General features: G+C 43.7%; 1 protein-coding gene across 4 annotated transcripts in view; it reads right to left on the bottom strand.

Annotated features, from left to right (window-relative positions):
- RARB (retinoic acid receptor beta) overlaps nt 1-20663 on the bottom strand; it is a 350041-nt gene that overhangs the window by 147202 nt on the left and 182176 nt on the right. Inside the window, exon 1 of one of the 4 annotated variants that reach the window (XM_058657247.1) lies at nt 3318-3438. The exons of 2 other annotated variants lie outside the window; for them this stretch is intronic. Coding sequence is in view for 1 of the 2 variants with exons in the window: in XM_004588285.2 (XP_004588342.1) it covers nt 2480-2636 (157 nt within the window). In the remaining variant the exon portion in view is untranslated. Of the gene's footprint in view, nt 1-2479; nt 3248-3317; nt 3439-20663 lie in introns of those variants that run through there. One more of the 4 variants, XM_004588285.2, reaches the window with a different exon arrangement.

Genomic DNA, 20663 nt, shown 5'->3' with positions numbered 1-20663 from the left:
CAACAAATAAGTAGGATCTTAGTGCAGAAAGCAGTTTGGGTTGGAATTCGGTGCTATTTTTTTTCTTCCTCTCTGCCCGCTGTTTCCTCTGCCTTGAAGAGCACAAACAGATCTGCTTCTCGTCAAAACAGCCATTAAGTAAAATGGAAAAGGTTGTGGTTTTTATGTCCTTAGTTACACAAATGAAGTCCTAATATGCTTTTATTTCAAAAAGCCCTAACTAGCTCTACCGCCCTGGAGCCAAAGGCACAGACACGTTGAAATCTTTGAAAAGAAGGCTTAGTTTTACGTATGCTTAAAAAAACTCCCTCACTTCAACAACACAGCTGACCTCTTTCCAACTGGTTTATGGAAGAGAAAGTAACCCGGCAGGGGACAAACAAGATTTACATTTTATGCACTGGACCCAAAGTTGGAGTATGGGATCCAACCCTTGTGAAATCACAATAAGCACTAATTGCTTTGCTTACAAAAATAAGACAGTGGAATTTCTGAAATCCCTTTGTCAAATGTCTTTATTTACTCTGTCCAAGGCAAGTTTGTGATTAGCTAAACTTTGCTGTTATCAACACTTCTTGCTTATCGGCTAGCCCTAGGCGAATGACACATTCACCACTCGCTCTCCCAGATAAAGCAAATCCCTTGTTTAACTTGTTCAAGAACAAACAAAGCTTTTCCCCCTACTCTTACAACTTAATAGGCATGTTTAGAGGATTAATTACAGGAGAGAGAATGCCTACATGTAAAAAGCTCTGCTAGGTCGAATAACTCAAACCAGAGGATCCGGAACATTTTTGCACCTTCTGTTCAAAATCAGGTTTTATTGCAATTCCTCTAACAAGAAAAAGTTTCAAAGTGCCCCAGTTCCCGGGGACTCCAAATGAAGCCGCTCAAAGGATTTTAAAACTGCTCCAGAAAGGACAGGGTTGAAGGATCCGCTGGTGGATTAGAAATTGATCTTTTAACACTTGGTTTCTGTTTGAGTTCTCTGGGAAGGAAATTAGCCACCAGAAAGAAAAAAAAATTGGGGGAGCAGCAAGATGAAGACATTTTCTGAAAACCATCTTTGTGCCTTGCTCGTGACTCTACAAGATGTTAAATCCCATGGCCCACAACACTGGCCTCCAAACTGTGATTGATTTCTCAACTACAAACCTGTTGATTTCCTGACCCAAGAAGCAAGTCTCCAAGTTCCAGCAAGGACAGTTTCAATCCAGTCACTATTCCCCCTCTCTCTGCCTCTTCTTTTCTCTTTAGATAAGCCACCATGTTATTAGGAAAACTCAATTTCTCCCAGTTAAACTTTGACCTCTTTGAAAACAAAGATTTAAAATGTCATTTTCAGGCTAATGCTCCAATGAATTGTCAAATAAAGTACTAAAAACATTTTGATAGATAGCGGAGCCATTTGTCTACATCACTGTCAGCGTGGCGAAGCATCCTGCAGGCTTCTACTCCAGCCACCCGAAGGTGGGATTTCCTAGGACTTGTACTCATTTCTCAAGCCTATAGCCAAGCTACTGTGGGGCAGATGCGTGCCTGGGCACTGTGTCAGCCTTGGATAGCCAAATAGTACACATACACATATATGTATGTATATGTGCATATATATACATATATATAGTTTAAGCTGGGCTACTCTAATATTTCCTTTCCTTTAACTGATGTCCAGGCTCCTGGCTGAATGGCAAGATAAGGAAATAATGGATGGCTCAGCCCAAGGGGTGTTCATTGCCAGTAGTTTTCTAGCAAAACAGCAACTTCTTAGACCAACAAAGTGACTGGGAAAGGTGGCAGCAGGGTCAATGCTAAGAAATATTGCCTTCCTTAGCAAGGAAAACATTGGCGGCGGCAGCCTGAGCTGGTGGCTTATGAACTTCAGGAGCAACGGGTGCCTTAATTAGACTAAATTCCTTGCAAGGAAGATGTCATATTTTAATTACTTTGGACTGCTGAAATACACAAGGGGGTGAGGGGAGGAGGGATCTATCTATCTATACATATAGATATAAAAGCATATATATATATATATATACACACACACACACACAACTAGTAGCTAACCCAAAGAACAACAAAGTTAAATTCCCACTCCCCCAAACATTTGAGTAAAAACTGGACAATGTGTCAAACTGCCCTACTTGAAGAATGTTTCAAAGTCTTGTGGTCATCCTCTATTGCCCCCACCCTCATGCATATTTTTTTAAACTATTTTCAAGACACTGCAGGGTTGGGAAGGAGAGGCGCACCGGCGCAGGACGGATTCCTCCTTGGGAGGAAAACATCTAACAGGAAATTTTCAGCAGAGGGAATCAATAATGCAATAATGCACGCCAGCACATCACACCCCTTCAGCGTTAAATCATTAAACCCTTTGTCTTGCTGCCTATGCAGTTTATTTCCAACGTCTTTATTGCATGCAAGAGAGACAGGTTTTTTTTTCTCAGTAGAAGAAGGGAGGGAAAAAAAATAAACCTACATTGAGCAGTGTGCCGATGCTGCCACTCGGTTTGGGTCAATCCACTGATGCATGCTTTGAAAGCTTTCTCCTGGAGCATACAGGAAGACGGACTCGCCGTGTAGAAATCCAGGATTTGCCCAGGACTCACTGACAGAACATCCATACAGTCAAACATGATCTCCCCTGCACCGAATGTCTGCGGAAGTGCTTATCCTCTAGGTGTGGAGGTAAATGGCATAGAAAAGTCCACCCAACTCCATCAAACTCTGCCCCTTTTTTTGGCACGTAGGCTGTTGGTCCTTTTCCCAGCCCCGAATCATGAATTATGACAGACAAGCCAGCTAAAAGCCTGTAATTGATCCAAATGATCATTTACCATTTTCCAGGCTTGCTCGGCCAATCCAGCCGGGGCGGGGGGGTTCCCAGAAAGATTCCAAGTTTTCCTTCGGAGCGAACGCTGATGAAAAGCCTTCCAAATGCGTTCCGGAGCTTAGCCCGACGGTGCCCAGAGCGACCCAGCTCGGGTCGCCCGCGTCCTCGGCATCCCAGTCCTCGCACAGCGCGCACGGGGGAATTCTGGTCCCCCCTTTGGCAAAGAATAGACCCTCCTGCCTCTGAACAGCTCACTTCCTACTACTTCTGTCACACAGAATGAAAGATTGAATTGCCTAATATATGCGAGTGAACTTTCGGTGAACCCTTCCCGGGCTGCTAACCTTCAAATGACCCAACGAGTCTGACATCACCAACTCCCAGGATTCTCACAGAGCTTAAAACCTCCCAGCAGCCCTGCAAACGCACACAGCCGGGGAGGCCAGCAGCGGCACAGGCCAGCGCTGCCTTCCCCATTTCTCACCTTACACACAAAGCGACAAGGGCTTTGAAAGCGAACAGGGGAGGAGCTGGGACTCTGCCTTCGCCGCGGCTCCCGTGCAGTGCCCGCTCCGCTTCCACTATGCCTTTTGATTTGCAGCAGCAGCGGCTGCAGACCAGCGCTTCCCTCTGCCCTTACCCATGCAGCAGCAGCCGCCGCCTAGCCCCTACCCACCCCTGGCATCTCTTGGAGTGCCTCCTGGTCTGGTGGATTGCTTGTAACATAGTTTTTTTTTTTTTTTTTTTTCATTCCCGAAAGGGAGCGCACAAGCCCTAAAGTGCAGTGTATACAGGGATGAGCCCTTGGGGAAGCCTGGGTTGGGAAGCTTTCCATGGCTTGGTCTTTCTCGTTCTCCCTGTTTGCAAGCCTGGACTGAAGCGACTGTCCAGACTGTGCAGTAAAATTCCAGCTTGGCGGATTCCTAGACTTTTTAAAGAAATCCCCTGCAGGCAACACACGGCACAGGGAGCAGTCAACAAATGACGACACCTGTCCCAACAGACACACGATTTGAGATCCTGACCTGAAAAAAACAATGATAGTGGGCAAGAATGTCGATTTAGGAGTTGAACTGGAAAGCCGTTCCTGCTCTATCACGTATCAGCTATGTTAAGCATTTAACCTGGGCGCATCAATAACTGTTCCGGATCTCAAGTTTCTTCATCTGTGAAATGGGCATACAATTCTACCCTCATGCGGGTAGGGAGCAGTCACACTTGGGCAGGCCCAGCTAGCATCCTGCAGTACACGTCTGCTGTAAATCATCCTCACGTTTTTCTAAGGGGGGCACACAGAAGCCCTGTCTGAGGTCACATGACTGGAACTCAGCTCCTTGGAATCCCAGCTCAGTGTGACAATGCCCTAGCTGTCCTCACAGCTGTGCACGCCTGGCCCACCATACATTAAAGAACACCCAGTTCTTACATCTCCCCAGGGCAGATTTTAGTGCCTCCCACTCCCTCTCCAAACTTGGCTACTTACTAAAACAGGGTAACTTAAGAGAGGATGACTTTCTTTACACCTTGCATCCTGCCCCAGGAAGGAGTAACTTTTTCAGCCAGTTTTCAAAGGACAGACTCAATTTTCACAAACAAATCCAGGTCGACAGACAACTGTCAACGTGGGAACCAACCCTCGCCCCAGCCATCTTGTATAACTTACATAAGGGATGCAACAGAGATCAAAGGCAGGAAACTCTAGGGTCGAACCAGAGCTCCCCCCTTCACTGGGTGTCTGCTACAAATCAAGGCAGGGCTAGTGGGTGGGCATAGGAGGCAGGGCAGCCTGCCCCCTGCAGGGAACTGCTCTTCTCCAAGCTTGGTTCTGGTGGATAGTGCTGGAATGTGCCATGCCAGGGGAGACTGAACCCAATGTGGAATTCCTGCTCTACGTGTAATGACTGGCACAGCTTGCCAAGTCTGCACAGCACACACTTACCAGGTGGAAGATCTTCTTAGGGAAATACCCTGTAACAATTTTTGGCCCCTCAGGCTCAGTTCTTACTATTAAAGAGCTTCCGGTGATAAATGATGGAGAAGAAGTGGAAACTTTGTATTACTTGTTTTCCTGCTTCTTTCTTTTTTCATTGGCCATCACTTTGTAACAGAGCCTCATAAGAAACTAACTATAAAGAAGAGGCACCTTTTCAGCAAGGGAGCACAAAACAAATTCCAAAACATTTTAACACACTGTCATCAAGACTTAAAGACACCAAAAGCATTATCATCTGTGCCAATTTCTACCTTGAGACTTAGCACTCCAAAACTTGTTTCAGTTCAGGGTTCCTTGAACATCAGGCCCATCTATACTGAGACACAGAAGTGGATAAAAAGTCGCTAAACGGCAGGGAGGAACTGGAATCTGCAATCTTCGATGAGAAAGATGACACCAATCACAGGAATGTGTGGACAGATGTCTGCCTTCCAGCACTTTCCAAAGGGAAAGGGTACCCTGGTGGCAAGGATGTGAAAGTTATAATAGATGATCACAAAATTTTGTTCCCTCTCATGTCTAAAACTAGAAAGTAAGCATCATCTAGGAAGGGAGATGACCATGGCATATTTATTTCTCTTATATTATATTGACGCTCAGAAAAAAGTGCTTTGAGTGTTGGGCATACACCTGCAAGTACATAGCAAGAGTCGAAGGATCTGATGTTTTGCTCCTTTGCATAAGAAAATGTGAAGTTTATGGGGTGTTCATTTTGGCAGCACATATAATAAAAGTGGCAAGTTTATGAGGCCAACATGGTGGCCCAGCAGGTTAAGCCACTGTCTGAGATAAAGGCTCCCATATCAGTGCAGCTGGAGGCCCAGCTGCTCTGCTTTCAATCCAGCTTCCTGCTAATATGTCTAGGAAAGCTTCAGAAGACGGTTCAAGTACCTGGGTCCCTGCACCCACGTGGGAGTTCTAGATGGGTTTCGTAGCTCCTGGGCTTCAGCTGGACCAAGCTTTGCTCACGGAAACCATATTCAGAATGAGCCAGTGGCTAGAAAATCTCTCTGTCCCTGGCTCAGTCATTTCAACAATGAAATTTTTTTTTTTTTTTTTTTACAAATAACAGAATCACCCTCAGGATTTTTTTTTTCTTAACTCTATAGAACTGAACTTGGTCTTGAACTGAATGATCACTATTAAGATCTTTGTGAAAAGAATATTATAGGTTTCTTACACCGCAACAGTATTCACTAGTGAACTCATTTCTTATCATGAATTAATTATGCTCATGGCAATGACTGGAGCTATTACTTAATCTAAGTATTAATTTATAAAGCAGACCCCACAATTTACCATGTCTTTGTCAGACAATCTAATTCCTAAACTTCCAGAAAAGTCAGTTCTCCCTCCAAATTCTTCATTTTAAGTAAAGCAAAGGGAAGAGACAAATAAGCCACAATTCTTTAAATACAATGTGCTATAAAGATTAATGAATAGGGTAGTAAGTGAAAAATGGACTAGATAATTTGCTCATGGTGAAGTTTAAATTACTGACACCCATTTTAAACATGAGTCAAATACTTAAAGGAAACCTACCCAAATAATCTCTGGGTATGGCATAAAAAAAACCTACAACCAACATTCTGGTGCATGTCCTGTATTTTCTTTGTGTTTGATCAATGACCTAATAAAAGTGTTTCTACCAACAAGGAAACAAAAAGCCAAAAACAAAAAGCAAAAGTTGGAGAGCAAAATCCATTTTGCTTCAGAGTAGCTATATATTTGTCAGTGTGACACAGCACATTTGAAACCCATAATCATAAAACAAAAATTTATAGCCAGGGTTCAGGGTCTACATCTGTTTCTCTGGTTTTTGTACAGCAATTACCCACTGGACAATCCAGAAAGAAACACCATGAATCACGCTCTGCAAACATGTTTGAACTGGAGAATTTCCGAAGAAAGAGCAGGCGTCTCAGCGCCCCAGGACTGCAGCCTACTGTGGACAAAATTGGTCAAAGACCTTGTGATGTCTAAATCGGAAAGGCTTGCACAGGTGCAGATGTACCCAGCCCAGCCCCAAGGCATGCAAACAGGGGCAGCCACCGTGGTGGGCTGGTGGGAGGTAGACACCACACAGTTTCTAAAGAGCCACCCACCTGTGGGGGTTTCTGTTTCATCTTTGCTGATTTTTATTACTGTTTTCCTTGTTAACATGTAAAGTCTTCCTTCTTTAAAAAAAAATAAAGTTTATTTTGCTTATTTGAAAGGCAAAGTTAGAGAAAGGGAGTGAGACACAGAAGTAGCATGTAGCCCACTGGTTCACTCTCCAATTGACCGTTTCAGCCACGGCTAGGCCAGGCAAAACTTGCGAGGCAGAAACTTTATCTGGGGCTCCCAACTTGCTAGGGTTCCAGTGACCATAGTCTGCTTCCACTGTTTTCTCAGCAGAGCTGGATCTGAAATGGAGCAGCTGGAACCCCATCCTATAGGATGTTATCATCGAAGGTGATTGGTTTGATTTGCTGGGCCATAATAATTGCCAGAAGAATAAATAGCCAATGGTGCAGGCTGTGTGCTTGTGCAGAAAGGCCAAAGCAGTGATGTGTTGCAAGAACATTGTACGTTCTGAGGCTACTGCACTCATAGGCCACGTTGCTTCTGTGGGGCTGGGTGACGTTCTGATGCCAAGCAACAGGTGACAGCTGGATTACTGACCCTTCTGGCTCAGCACCAACAGGGACATAGGACCTCTGGTGCCATGTGTCTTACACTGAAATACACCAATGTACACTTTACATTGAGGCCTATAGCTAAGGTGAAGTAGAAAAGGCACAGTGCACAAAAGGGGGGCCTCAACAAGTTTATGGAAAAGTGACACTAAAATATATCAGAATTTTCATGTGACCAAGTCTTCACAAATCCATTCATCAAATGTTGAGTACCTCATTAAATGTGGCGTACTTATCATGGGATACGTGCAGGGCATCCTTTTGGGGTAAGGGAGAGTGTTCTGGAAAATTCTATAAGGCAAAATTCTATTCTGTAAGAGTTAAAAATTTTTAGCAATTTGTCTTATACATTCCTTTAAAATAACCAGTATATATAGATCTCATTAAAATTGTCTAGCTGCTACACATTTAGGTTTCTATGTTGTTGGCTTCCCCACTCCCACCCCCCCACTTTATAAGCATTTCTGTGAGCATAAGCAGCAACACTCTGCCAGTCAACATTTTAGTAACAGTACTGACTGAATAGAGAAGCATTTAGAACTTTTTGGTTAGTTTATTCATTTTTCTTTAAAAGGCAATGTATGTGTGTATTTGTGTGTGTGTAAGAGACAGATGGAGAGAGGGAGGGAGGGAGGGGGAGAGAGAGAGAGAGAGAGAGATGCTTCTGGGAAAGCAGCAGCAGATGACCTAAGTGCTTGGGCTCCTGCACCCACAGGGGAGCTCTGGCTAAAGTTCCTAGCTTTGAATTGGCCCAGTTCTGGTTGTTATCATTTGAGGAGTGAACCAAGGGATGGAAGGTTTCTTCCTCTCCCTCTTTAATTCTGACTTTCAAATAAGTATTTAAAGAAAAAAAAACTACATAAATTGGTAGTGGACTAGGATTAGCCCACAAACTCTGTATAGCCTGCTAACTTCTGCTTGAAACCAACTTTAAATAAGTTCAACAAATTCTACTGGGGGTAGCGTAGCCGGCTGACCCTTCTGCCTGTGGTGCTAGCATCCCGTGCAGAAGCCAGTTCCTGTCAAGATTGCTCCACTCCCAATGCAGGTCCCTGCTAATGGTGTTGGAGAGCAGGGCAGGATGACCAATTGCTTGGAGCTCCTGCTCCCACATGGGAGAACCAGAAAAACCTCACGGCTGTCATCTTGGAATCAGCTCAGCTCCAGCTGTTGCAGCCAACTGGAGAGTGACCCAGCAATGTAAGACTTCTCTCCTACCTCTTCTCTGTAAACTCTGTCCTTTAAATAAAAATAATTTTTTTAAAGATTTATTTTTATTACAAAGTCAGATATACAGAAAGGAGAGACAGAGAGGAAGATCTTCCGTCCGATGATTCACTCCCCAAGTGAGCCGCAACGGGCCGGTGCTGTGCCGATCTGATGCCAGGAACCTGGAACCTCTTCCAGGTCTCCCACGCGGGTGCAGTGTCCCAATGCATTGGGCCGTCCTCAACTGCTTCCCCAGGCCACAAGCAGGGAGGTAGATGGGAAGTGGAGCTTCTGGGATTAGAACCGGCGCCCATATGGGATCCCGGGGCATTCAAGGCGAGGACTTTAGCCGCTAGGCCACGCTGCCGGGCCCAAATAAAAATAATTTTAAAAATTTTACTTCTTTATCTTTCTAACTTTATAAGAACAAGCTATATGCATTTGGGTTTTGCAAACAATTTAATTTTCCTTCTCCTTGAAAATGCCCAGTTAGTTTCAACCAGTGTGTCATCAAAGAACAGCAGGACTTCCGTTATAATGTTCATCTAGAGATTTTCTGTATTACTGCATTCAGAGTCTCTGTTCCCTCTCTCCTGACCTATACTGTCCTCCTTTCCTACTTCACTTTGCGCGCAGGAGGGGTTATGAACTGAAGCTCACCCTCAGAATGTCACAGAGGCCAATGCTCTCTCTTCCTCCACCAGCACCTACCTTGAAGCCCACTGTTTCCTTCAACACCACCGATATGCCCCGATGTGATGGCAACCTTTGGGTGGGAGAAGGAAATTGACACAATGCCTTTGATAGTAGGTGCCAAGGCACTGTCATGCTATAATTACTTCACCTGATTTCTTTTTGGCCTCATTTCAGTATCTCTCTCCCAATGAATTTTACCATTAGATGTACCTCCTAGATACAGGGAGTGCTTCAAAGAACAGTTAAAACTCCTCAAGGGAGGAAAACAGTACAGGATTCTAAGAATATCCTGTAATGATTTCATGGTATCGTTATTCTGAAATGCTCGCTTATCTTCATCTAATTCAAAGGAGAAAGAGAGACAGAGAGAGAGAGAAAGAAAGATAGAAACAAGAAAGTACACTTCCATCCACTGGTTCATTCCTGATGGCTGTAACATCCGGCGCCATGCCAGGCTGAATTCAGAAGGATGAAACTCCACCATGGACTCCTATAAGAATAACAGGTTCCCAAAGATGTAGGTCATCACCTGCTACATCCTAGGGTGGATTAGCAGGAAGTTGGATGGTAGGCCTAGTAGCCAGGATTGTAACCTGCTCATCTTGTACCACAACACCTGTTCTGAGAGCTGCCTGCCTAAATTCCAAGCTCAGTACTTCAGGTTTTTTGTTTTGTTTTGGAGGTTGCATGTTTGAACAGATTGTCAGTTGGCTCTTAAACTGTGCTGTTTAAATGAGCTGATACTAAGTAACTAAAAGCTTAGTTCTGTGCCACAACAGCCACATTTTAAGGGCTCAAACTCTCCTATGGCTTGTGACTGTCATGTTAATAGGCTAATACCAAAGTTCTACTGGACCTTGTGCTCACTTGTAAAGTTCAAGTTAGTGATCAGAGAGGTGAAAGGTGATGAGTAGGACCCAAGGGTTGGCACACCAACCAGTTCTAACTCCAGGCTTCCCTTGCCTTTTTTTTTTTTTTTAATCTACTGTTTGACCTGAGGCAAGTTAGTTAACCTGAACGTGCCCTAACTCCCTCTTCTATAAAATGGAATTATTACTGGTACCTACATCAAAAGGTTGTGGGAAAGATTAAATGAGGTAATACAAGTAAAAAGCACTTGGAGCACTGCCTGAGATGTAATAAATACTTCTAAAATGTCAATGCAAAGACTGAAAGGAAAAGAAAATGAAGTTGGAACAATCCCTCAATACAACTCCCACCCCTCTGCTAGGTCCAGCGAAGTGTTCCATTGGAACAGTTATTTCCAACCAGGATGGACCCTTCAGGTTGCAGGGTTCAGGCATAGGCATTTAGAGCACATTTCCCAAGAGACTGAACTGCACATGCTTGAGTAACAGCCACTGCATCCACGTGGTTTTGCTCCTGACTCACAATGGTTCAATTTACGAGTTTTGGATTTGGCAGTAGTGTGAAAGGGATAGGTATCCAGTGGAAACCAGACTTTATGTTTTGATATTTTTTTTCTCCTGGATTAGCCACGTGCAGGGGGCTCCTCTCCCACAGTGCAGGACAGCAGTGCCCAGAGAGCAGCTTCCCCACAGCTAAGTGATTGCAGGGGACTCAACCAACCAGGTACATTGTGACTGCCCTGTGGAGCCTGGTAGGCTGGGTGCAGTAGAGTATTTTCGATTTACAATAGGTTCCTCAGGATATAGTCTCATCAGAAATAGAGACAACATTTTTACTGTATAAAGACAGATGGTGGTTCCTTTTATTTTACAAAGCAGACACTGAGTCAGAATGGCAATCAAATTCTTGACAAGCCCCACACTGCTGCTCTTGTGGGAGGCAGGAAATGGCACTTGGCTTTTCTCCATTTACACAATGGCAAGGATACTTACCAAGATGGAATATTTGTATTCATCTATTTTTCTTTTCTGTTCATTCATCTACCTGATATCCCTACCAAGTGTCCATTTAGTTATCTATTCTAGTTGCCTACCCACTCACCCATCTACCCATCTATCCACCCACCCATCCGTCCATCCACCCTCCATCTTCGGACTCATCATTTACAACTATTAATGGGCAGGAAGCAGAGCATGGCTTATTGGTAGCCAACACGAGGAGAACTGGAAGAGACACACAAGTAAAACTTCTCAGACCTTGTGTGTGTCTTTCTCTGGAATCCTTGAAAAGGATTTCCTGATGAGACCTGCTGGCAGAAAAAAAGGTCAAAGGCATCGGTGGGCCATTGGGATTCCAGTTAAACAGGTCTGATAAATCAGGCTGTGACTGGAAAGCCCCTCAGCCCCTGAGATCTCACACTGACCTTTCAGAGCATCCCAGAATTTGAAATGCTAATGAAGCTGAGTTCTATTAACAACACAAAAGTTTCTGACGGAGGGAAAGCTAAAAGCCCAAAGGAATTTCCTTTAGGCGTCGCTGAGAAAGGGAAAGGAGCTAGGACCAGTGTGTTGGAGAAGCTGCTGGGAGAGCAGAGCAGAGCAGAGCTCAACTCATCCTCCCATGAGCCTTGCCAGAGTCACACAGAGCTGGATTGAAAATTCCCTGTGAACAAGGAGATGCATATAAGTAAATCGCACACAGACATGTATGTGAGTATGTACACAAAAAACAATGTATGGATTTTTGACAAAGCCGCCTTCTCACCACCTACTACCTCAAGCAAGGACTTTGAAAACTTTGTCTTGGAGAAGACAGCGTAGGTAGCTTCCAGAATTGGCTTTTGGGGGTCTCCTCTCTGCTTGCCTATCTTTGAGACAGTGATGCTTTAAAAGACATGAGCAAAGGCAGCCTGGAAGACAATAGTTCTAAAATTTAAGGTAACTCATAAGCATGGGAAGACAAGAAAAGGGATTGATGGAATGGATGGAAAGCAGTATTTCCTCTCTCTCTGTATGGTGAATTCCACAACTTCCCACTCAATGACAATGTGTGGAGTCCTCTGCACTTGCCAGAGTCAGCAAGGAGGTGTTCTACATGGTGAACCTATAGGTGCTGGAGGCTCTTCAGAGAACCCCATGCGACAAGGACAATCTCCCTTTGGACAAAACTTTACACAGAGACCTCTGAAACTTCTCCTCGTTTAAGCCTGACCTTGAGCATCTCTGTCTTTGCAGAATTCAGTGTGAGCAAGGACACTACTAAGTCAGTTTGGAGAAACCCAGCACTCTTGGAATCCACAGGGATCAGAATATAGTGCCCCCACGTATGGCAGCTTGGCCTTTGAGAAAGCAGCAGTGATACAATTTTTGTCTTGCCCTCCTCCTTGATGAAAGTCATAAGACACAGCCGAGCCTTTTCCTCCTGTCCCCTGCAGCACTCACAAGACCATCCCTCCCTTCCACCTGGAAGTAAGGAGCCAAAGGTAGGGTTTCTTTAAGGTCTAAAATTCTCAATTTGAACACTCCAACAGTCCTCTCTATTTTTTTCCTTAAACATTTCAACATTTTTTCAATGTCTTTTAGTTTATTTTTGCTCTGCTTGGACTATCTGGCTTAGATAACAACATGACTAACTTCATCCTTTCCTTCAGGTTTTTTTTTCCACATGCTGCTTTAATTAAGACTCTAATGATCCTAATTAGAATAGGACTCTAGGTCATGTCCATCACACTGTGTGTTCCCTGGCCCAGTAATTTTTATTTATAGCTCTAGTTGGCATGTCTTCACTCTTGCATGTATATTTCTCACAACAGAAAGTGATCTTCTAAAGGGGCTGACACTCAATCTACTTCACTTCTAGGAGCCCAGGAAGGAGAAGAGTTCATGACACATCATAATCCCTCAATAAATGGTTGTTGGATGACTTGATGAACAAATAGTACTTCCTGGAAGAAGCTGATTAGCAGAGTCATGTACAACGCAGTAGCAACCTATGGTTGGCAGGTATGCTGATCTACAGCTTTAAGGCAATTAGAATGGTCTCTCTGTAAAGAAAATACAATTAGGACTAATTGCTGGAAGGCATAATGTAAAAAAATGAGATCTGCAGCAGAGTCCTAGGCTTCTAGTTCACTGATAAGGCAGTGTAATCTACATGCAGATTTGGGAAAAGAACAGTCTTAAAAACTGGAGTAGTGCATGGGAGACCCAGAGGAGTCTCCTGGCTTGGGATTGGCTCAGTTCTGGCTGTTGTGGCTACTTGGGGAGTGAGCCAGTGGATGAAAGGTCTTTTTCTGTCTGTCTTTCTCTCTGTAAATCAGAATTTCCAACAACAACAACAAAAAAAAATAAATACATCTAACAAAAAACGGGGCTGGAGCAATGTTAAATTTATTGCTAACACATAAACCAACGACCCTCAGAACAAACACAGTCAAAAAGGGATCCAATGTGGGCCATAGGCCTACATGTAAAATGTAAAAGCATAGACTTTTTAGAAGAAAATGTAAGAAGGAAATATTGTGACTGTGCACCAAAATCTAGGATTTGATCATTGCATTCTTATGCATATACCAAAACATGCACATACACATCAGGTAAATAGAAAAATTATAGTAGTAACAGTTATAATAGGCCCAGGCAAAAAAGACCAGATAGCCATTAATAGCAAAATAGGTAAATAAAATGTTACATACTCATGTAAAAGAGTACCATCAATGAGAATATAGTTTAATGTCATGCAAATATGCATGAATGGCACACACATTACATGAAATAAGCGAGAAACATACATAGCTATGGACCCATCTAAAGAGGCCTGATCAATCTATGCTTGTGAAAGCAAGAATAGACATTCACCTTGGTTCAACACCAGAAGGAAACACAAAGGGGATTTTGGTGTCTGGTCATATCTTTCGCTGATGTATGTACCGGCTGAATGTTAGTATTTATTCATCAACAAACATCCACCGACCTATATCTGTGACTGGTATACTTCTCTGTCTGTCTGTCTGTCTGTCTATCTATCTATCTATCTATCTATCTATCTATCTATCTATCTGTATTTAGTAAAACCCTTTAGTTAAAAAATACAGAATGGATGAGGCAGGTGACCCATAGATTTTTGAGAACTCTTCTCAGCTGGTCCTTGAATGGAAAAAGTTTGAGAACCACCACTTGGGTCAACAATCTTAGAAGATAAGGAGCTCTCCCTGCAGGCAAGTCAAATCCTGGATTGCAGAGCATGGCTACATAGGTAATTTTGCATATACACCAAAGAATACTTTGATGACATCAGCACCCAGGTGACAAGGCCCTTTAGTTAAAAGCAACATCCAGTAAAAAATAAAAAGCCTGAATATATTGACATACTCTTAAAAATTAAATATCTGAGCAATCACATGCAGGAGAATGAAAGGACTGAGGCTAAAAAATAAAAGAAAAATAAAACACCCATTTCCCCCTAGGTTATTTTCTGGTATCAATTTTTCATCAAGGGGTTAGCACTGTGGTACAGTGGGTTAAATGGCTGCCAGAGATGCCAGCATCCCATATGGGTGCAGGTTTGAGTCCCAGTTGCTCCACTTCCTATCCAATTCTCTGTTAAATGTCCCTAGTGAGAGCAGCAGAGGATGCCCCAAGTTCTTGGGCCACTGTACCCACGTGGGAGACCAGAAAGAAGCTCCTGGATCCTGGCTTTAACCTGAACAAGTCCTTGTTGCTGCAGACAATTTGGGTTCAATCTGCTGCTAATTCTGCCTTTCAAAAAAAAAAAAAATGCTCCTTGGTACAATAGACTAGTAGCTAAAGTTCTCGCCTTGCATGCACCAGGGTTATACATGGGCATTGGTTCTAATCCCAGTAGCTCTGCTTCCCATCCAGCTCCCTGCTTGTGGCCTGGGAAGGCAGTCAAGGACAGCCCAAAATGCTGGGACCCTGCACCCACGTGGGAGACCCAGAAGCAGCTCCTGGCTCCTGGCTTCGGATTGGCTCAGCTCTGGCCATTGTGGTCACTTGGGGAGTGAATCAGTGGATTGAAGATCTTCCTCTCTCTCTCTCCCCTCCTTTCTGTATATCTGCCTTTCCAATGAAATAAATACATCTCAAAAAATTCCCATTAAGAAGTACCTTGATCACAAAGAATGATAAGAAGTCAAGCACCATCAGGTTACTTGCAGTCATTTCCAACGAGTCTCCAGCTCTCTACCACCTTAGGGTGCCTGTCTCCCTGCAGCTGTCACCCACCCAGTTCCTGGACAGAAGACAGTTACTGGCGGCAGAACGGGGAAACTCACCTGTTGCTCCCCTTTTTCCCTCAGAAGCAGGTACTTCTGCCCTCTTCCCAGTTATCTTCTCACTTCCCAGCTTAGCGTTCTATGCTCTCTCTCAAAGTTGACCTTGAATACTTTTTATTTAAGATTTATTTATTTTTTATTGGAAGATCAGATATACAGAGAGGAGGAGAGACAGGAAGATCTTCCATTCATTGATTCATTCCCCAAGCAGCCACAATGGCTATAGTTGAACTGATCTGAAGCCAGGAGCCTGGAGCTTCTTCTGGGTCTCCCATGTGGGTGCAGGGTCCCAAGGCTTTGGGCTGTATTTGACTGCTTTCCCAGGCCACAAGCAGGGAGCTGGATGGAAAGTGGGGCTGCCTGGATTAGAACCATATGAGATCCTAGTGTGTGCAAGACAAGGACTTTAGTCACTAGGCTATCACGCCAGGCCCACCCCTGGCTCTTTTATTGCTGAAAGTTTGAGGGGCTTTGGATCTTAGCTCTATATGGCCAGTGGTCATTGTGGTTCGGTCAGCAAGATCTGGCCTTACAAAAACCATATCTCCAAGGCAAAGGAAAATGGTCTATGATCTCCAAGGCAGCTCCTGATTTCGATTCAGAGTCCTAGGTTCCTAAGAGGACTAGAGAGTCTTTGGAAGATATTTCTGCTTGTCATTTCAAGTAGCACTCCCAATATTCCGTGGGCAGCGCCAGAGATGCCAGTGGCTGTATTTATACAATCCACATTCACCAGGACATTAGAATGTAGGAAATTCACACAGGAAAGTACCATGAGCCTAGAATCCAATGTATAGTTACACAGCGATACAAAACCATTTCCACATTGATTTCAGCATGTGCCAAGTTCTCTAAGACGTGGCTACCTTGCGGGATTAAGGGAACCGCATTTTGCCTTTGCAGAATTTTATTAATTCCTGATCTTAATTTCAGACCATCCTGTTGGATCTGTTGCTCTCACACTGGTTCCCCATGGCTTCTTTATCTTAGTTTCCAGTATAGCTGTGCCCATGTACCTACTTGTTAAAATACAAACTATCTTATTATCAATTACCTTCATTTCTTCTATATATTACCATTGTTACGCTGACTCTTTAAAAAATGGATTTCATAGACACAGTGTATTATCCATCAATCATTTCAGAATGCTATGGGGCATATTGCAAAATTTCCACAATGTAAAAGAGAGTAATAGGTCTCAATGGGCAGGGATCTACTGTTTCAACTGATCTTTGGGATCGACTGATCTCTACTGGGAATTAAAATTTCAAGCGATGGCTCCACTTTCTCTAATTGCTGAAATCCTCTGTAAGGTCATGATTTCTCATGACAAATATAGGCTGACCTTTGCCCATTGCTGTGGTGGTAAATATTTAGCAACAGGTTCTCTGCTGGAGGGGTGGCTTGGGGTAGAAACCCAGATTTGCAGTGTAAATACTCCGACATGACCAATTTTAAGCCTCAGCCCACATGATATCACTGGATGTAGCTGGACAGAGAAACTAAAAAACTACGTTCTATGAATTTAAACAGGAGTGGGGAGCTCAGAGGTCGTTAGTTATCAGATTCCTGCTTAGACACCCTAACTCTTTCTGGATTCTTCTAACACGGCTAATGGGATCAAATCTCAAATTAAACAAAGAACAAATGATGAAAGAAACAAGTCCCAAACTTACATGGGGAAAAAACCCCACAAATACCACTAGAATCAGTTTTTTGTTCTAAAAGCAGAAGGGAAGCATGAATTAAATAATTCTTTATAAAGTCAGCTGATTTTTACTTGAGACTCGAGATAAGAACCGCCTTGTTCAGACGAGAGCAACAGGACATAGCAAGATGTTCCTAGCATTCATCCTGCTGCCAGCCTGAGAGAAAACACTGCAGACAGATTTGTGATACTGTTTAAGTGCAGCTCCTGGAAAAGCACCATTTCATTTGCCAGGCAATGGAAATTCATGGGAGGCAGGCTAGCAATCTCCAGCTAAGACACAACCGAGGAGGCCGGATCAGGGAACAGGATGCTTATTTTGAGTGACAAGGTAACTCACAGTTGGTTGTTCTGCCATCAGTCATTTTTCACGACTGAGGGATGCCATTGATGCATTCTGGGCTGAGTACAAAAAGTCTCATTGACAGAATAATCAACTGATGGCTGACTAAGAGAAGGAATACAAACAAGAAACAGGCCAGGCTAAGTGGTGTTCAAAGATGAAACAAACGATCAAGATCCACAGCAACAGGAAATTTTCTGATGCTGGCACTTGCTTTGTTTGGAATATGTCCATGACCTAAAGCAGCAATTTTCCCAGTACTGCCACAACTCCCTGCTAAAAGACACGAAAGGATTCCTGGTTTGTGAAAGTCAGAATGCTCATATGTAAAGAGCATGCAGACATTGTCTGTACTTGTGGTGACACCAACAATGAGACTCATGGAGAATGGAAGGAGGAAGATTGCTTAGTTGGCTTGCATAGGGATCTAAGTTTTATTGGTTACTTTGAATTCTGTATGTTATTAGAGATGGAAATATCACATAATCCTTAATATAAGTAGTAATAAAAATAAAACAGATATTCACACAATTTAATTCTGTGTGCCTCTTACATACTTTTAAGTTTTCAGAAATCTCCAGTCTCACATTAGGTGACTGCCAGCCAAGGTCAAAAGCAACCAGGCTCTGGGATTCTCATTTCCCTGATTCCCAAATATTCATCTTGATCACAGAGGGTCCTCATATCCCACAGCACTACAGAATTAACACAGATTTTGAATAAAGTCTCAAGTCTATGATGAATGTATTCACAAATGCAAGTTTATGGTGACTATCAACTAGGAAAATGTGCAAGCCCAGCAGGATAGGGGCATATGGTGTGCGATCTGACTAGGGCCAAGAAGGTTTGCAAAGCTTCTGCTAACAGATGCTCAATGACAAAAGCAAAGTCAGTGGTAGGGTCTCTGGGGAGAACAATAAGAAAACAGGTGAACAAAAATTTTTGTTATGTCAGTGGAAGATATTTCACAAGCTAGACATTTCTCTCTGGTATCCAGGGACAAGGAAGAAAAAGCTCACAGCAATGGGCTTAGGTCCACTATGGTCAGGGGGGTCCCAGGCCATCAGATGGATCACAAAGACCATGTTGCATGGACATTGTCCATACTGCGCATTTACTCGCATCACAGCTTCTATGGCTTCTGAAATGTGACCATGCAGTTTCTATCCTCGCTTGGTTTGCTCGCTGCTGGACTCAGGAAGGCTCCCCACAGCAGTACTGCCCTGGGGAAAGAACTTTGTGTAGCATTGCAGACAGTGCATAAGCTCAAAGGCATCCTTCTCCTGGCTGCTGTTGGGAATGGGAGCCCGCTGCGAGGTATCATTGAGGAATCATGAGATGAGAGACTGAGCCTGCTCAGTGTAAGTGATTAAAAATGGCATATGGGGCTCGGCAGCGTGGCCTAGTGGCTAAGGTCTTCGCCTTGATCCCATATGGCCGCTGGTTCTAATCCCGGCAGCTCCACTTCCTCTCTGTCTCTCCTCCTCTCAGTATATCTGACTTTGTAATAAAAATAAAATAAATCTTTAAAAACAAAAATGGCATATGCTCCTTGCTTCTTTGGTTGGATGCAGGCAGAAATGGGCCTCAGATGAGGCTTAAGGTGCAGGTAGTTCATATGAAGGGTGCCAGGAAGCTATGATGGGAAAGTAGGGCAATGAGATCCTGAGGGACCTGAGGCCAGCAAAGGGTATGTTACTGAGCAGTGACCACAACTGGAGTTTTCATGCTGGTAACCCTAGAGCAGAGTAAAGAATACATGTGAGACCCACCCACCAAAATGAGCTAGCTGGAGGTTTAATGCACCAAACTTCCGCTGTCTTTGCTGAAGGCTCCTGAGTTTTCTGAGACTTCCAGCACAAATGAGTTGAGGGCCAAAGATGCTCTTACAACTGGGAAGCAGACACAATTGAAAGTGTTCAGAGTAAAGCGTTGTTAGCATGCGGGCGGAGGGGGCGGGTGGTGAATGGGACCCTGACAATTTTCAACAGAGGGTATGTATATGCAGTTCTGATTGCAGGCCCAGGTATTCTCTACTCCTAATTCAGCTTCCTGTTAAAGAATCCTGGAAGGCAGGAGAAGACAGAGCAAATGCTTGGGTCCCTGACACCCATAAGGGAGGCCTGAACGGAACTTCTGGCTGCTGGTTTGGCCTGGTCTAGACCTGAAAGTTGTGACCATTTGGGGAGTTAACTAGCAGATGGAAAAGTCCTATCTCCCTCTCTTTCTCCCTCACAATGTCTTTCAAATCAACCAATCAGTCAATATTAGAAGATGATGGGTTATGAATGCAGCTAAGATAAGCATGAAGGGGGCAGGTCAGAGCCAGTAGGTGCAGTACGGTGTTCAAAGGTATAGAAAGGGGTTATTCTAAGTGGAGTAAAGGAAAATAATTCTTTTTGGGTCTGTAACTGGAAACATACAATTTCGAAGTAGACATTTTGTATATTTACAAATGATCTCTCAAGCACCATTGAACTCTGAATTCTCATAGATAGGGAAACTGAGTTTCTAATCACAGGTATTAGATCCCAGTAAGTGGCACAGGCACTGAGCTATAGCATGTTGAACCCTCACTGGCTCCATCTCCATCCCATGTTGGAGTGCTTGCTTTGAGTATCAGATGCCCTGTGCTCCCGATCCAGCTTCCTGCTCATGCGCCTGGGAGCAAGCACATGATGGCTCATAGATTTGTGTTTCTGCCATCCATTTAGTAGACCAACATGGAATCCTTGGCTAAAGGCTTTGTGGCTGTTAGGATTGTGAACAGATAGCACTCTCTCTTTTAGTCACTTTGCCTTTCATATAAATAAATGATCCGTTAAAAACAAATCCCAGTCAGTAACAGCCAAGACACAATCTGATTCCAAGTCTGTTTTACATAGAGGATTGCATGTGTGTGTGTTTAAGATTTATTTATCTTTTTTATTGGAAAGTTAGATTTTTGCAGAGAGGAGGAGAGATAGAAAGATCTTCCATTCACTGATTCACTCCCCAAGTGGCCACAATGGCCAGAACTGAGCCAATCTGAAGCCAGGAT

This window comes from Ochotona princeps, chromosome 30, assembly GCF_030435755.1.
Source record: "Ochotona princeps isolate mOchPri1 chromosome 30, mOchPri1.hap1, whole genome shotgun sequence".
NCBI lineage: Eukaryota > Metazoa > Chordata > Mammalia > Lagomorpha > Ochotonidae > Ochotona > Ochotona princeps.
The sequence above is the reverse complement of the archived record's forward strand: the minus strand, read 5'-3'. Positions and strand labels throughout refer to the sequence as shown.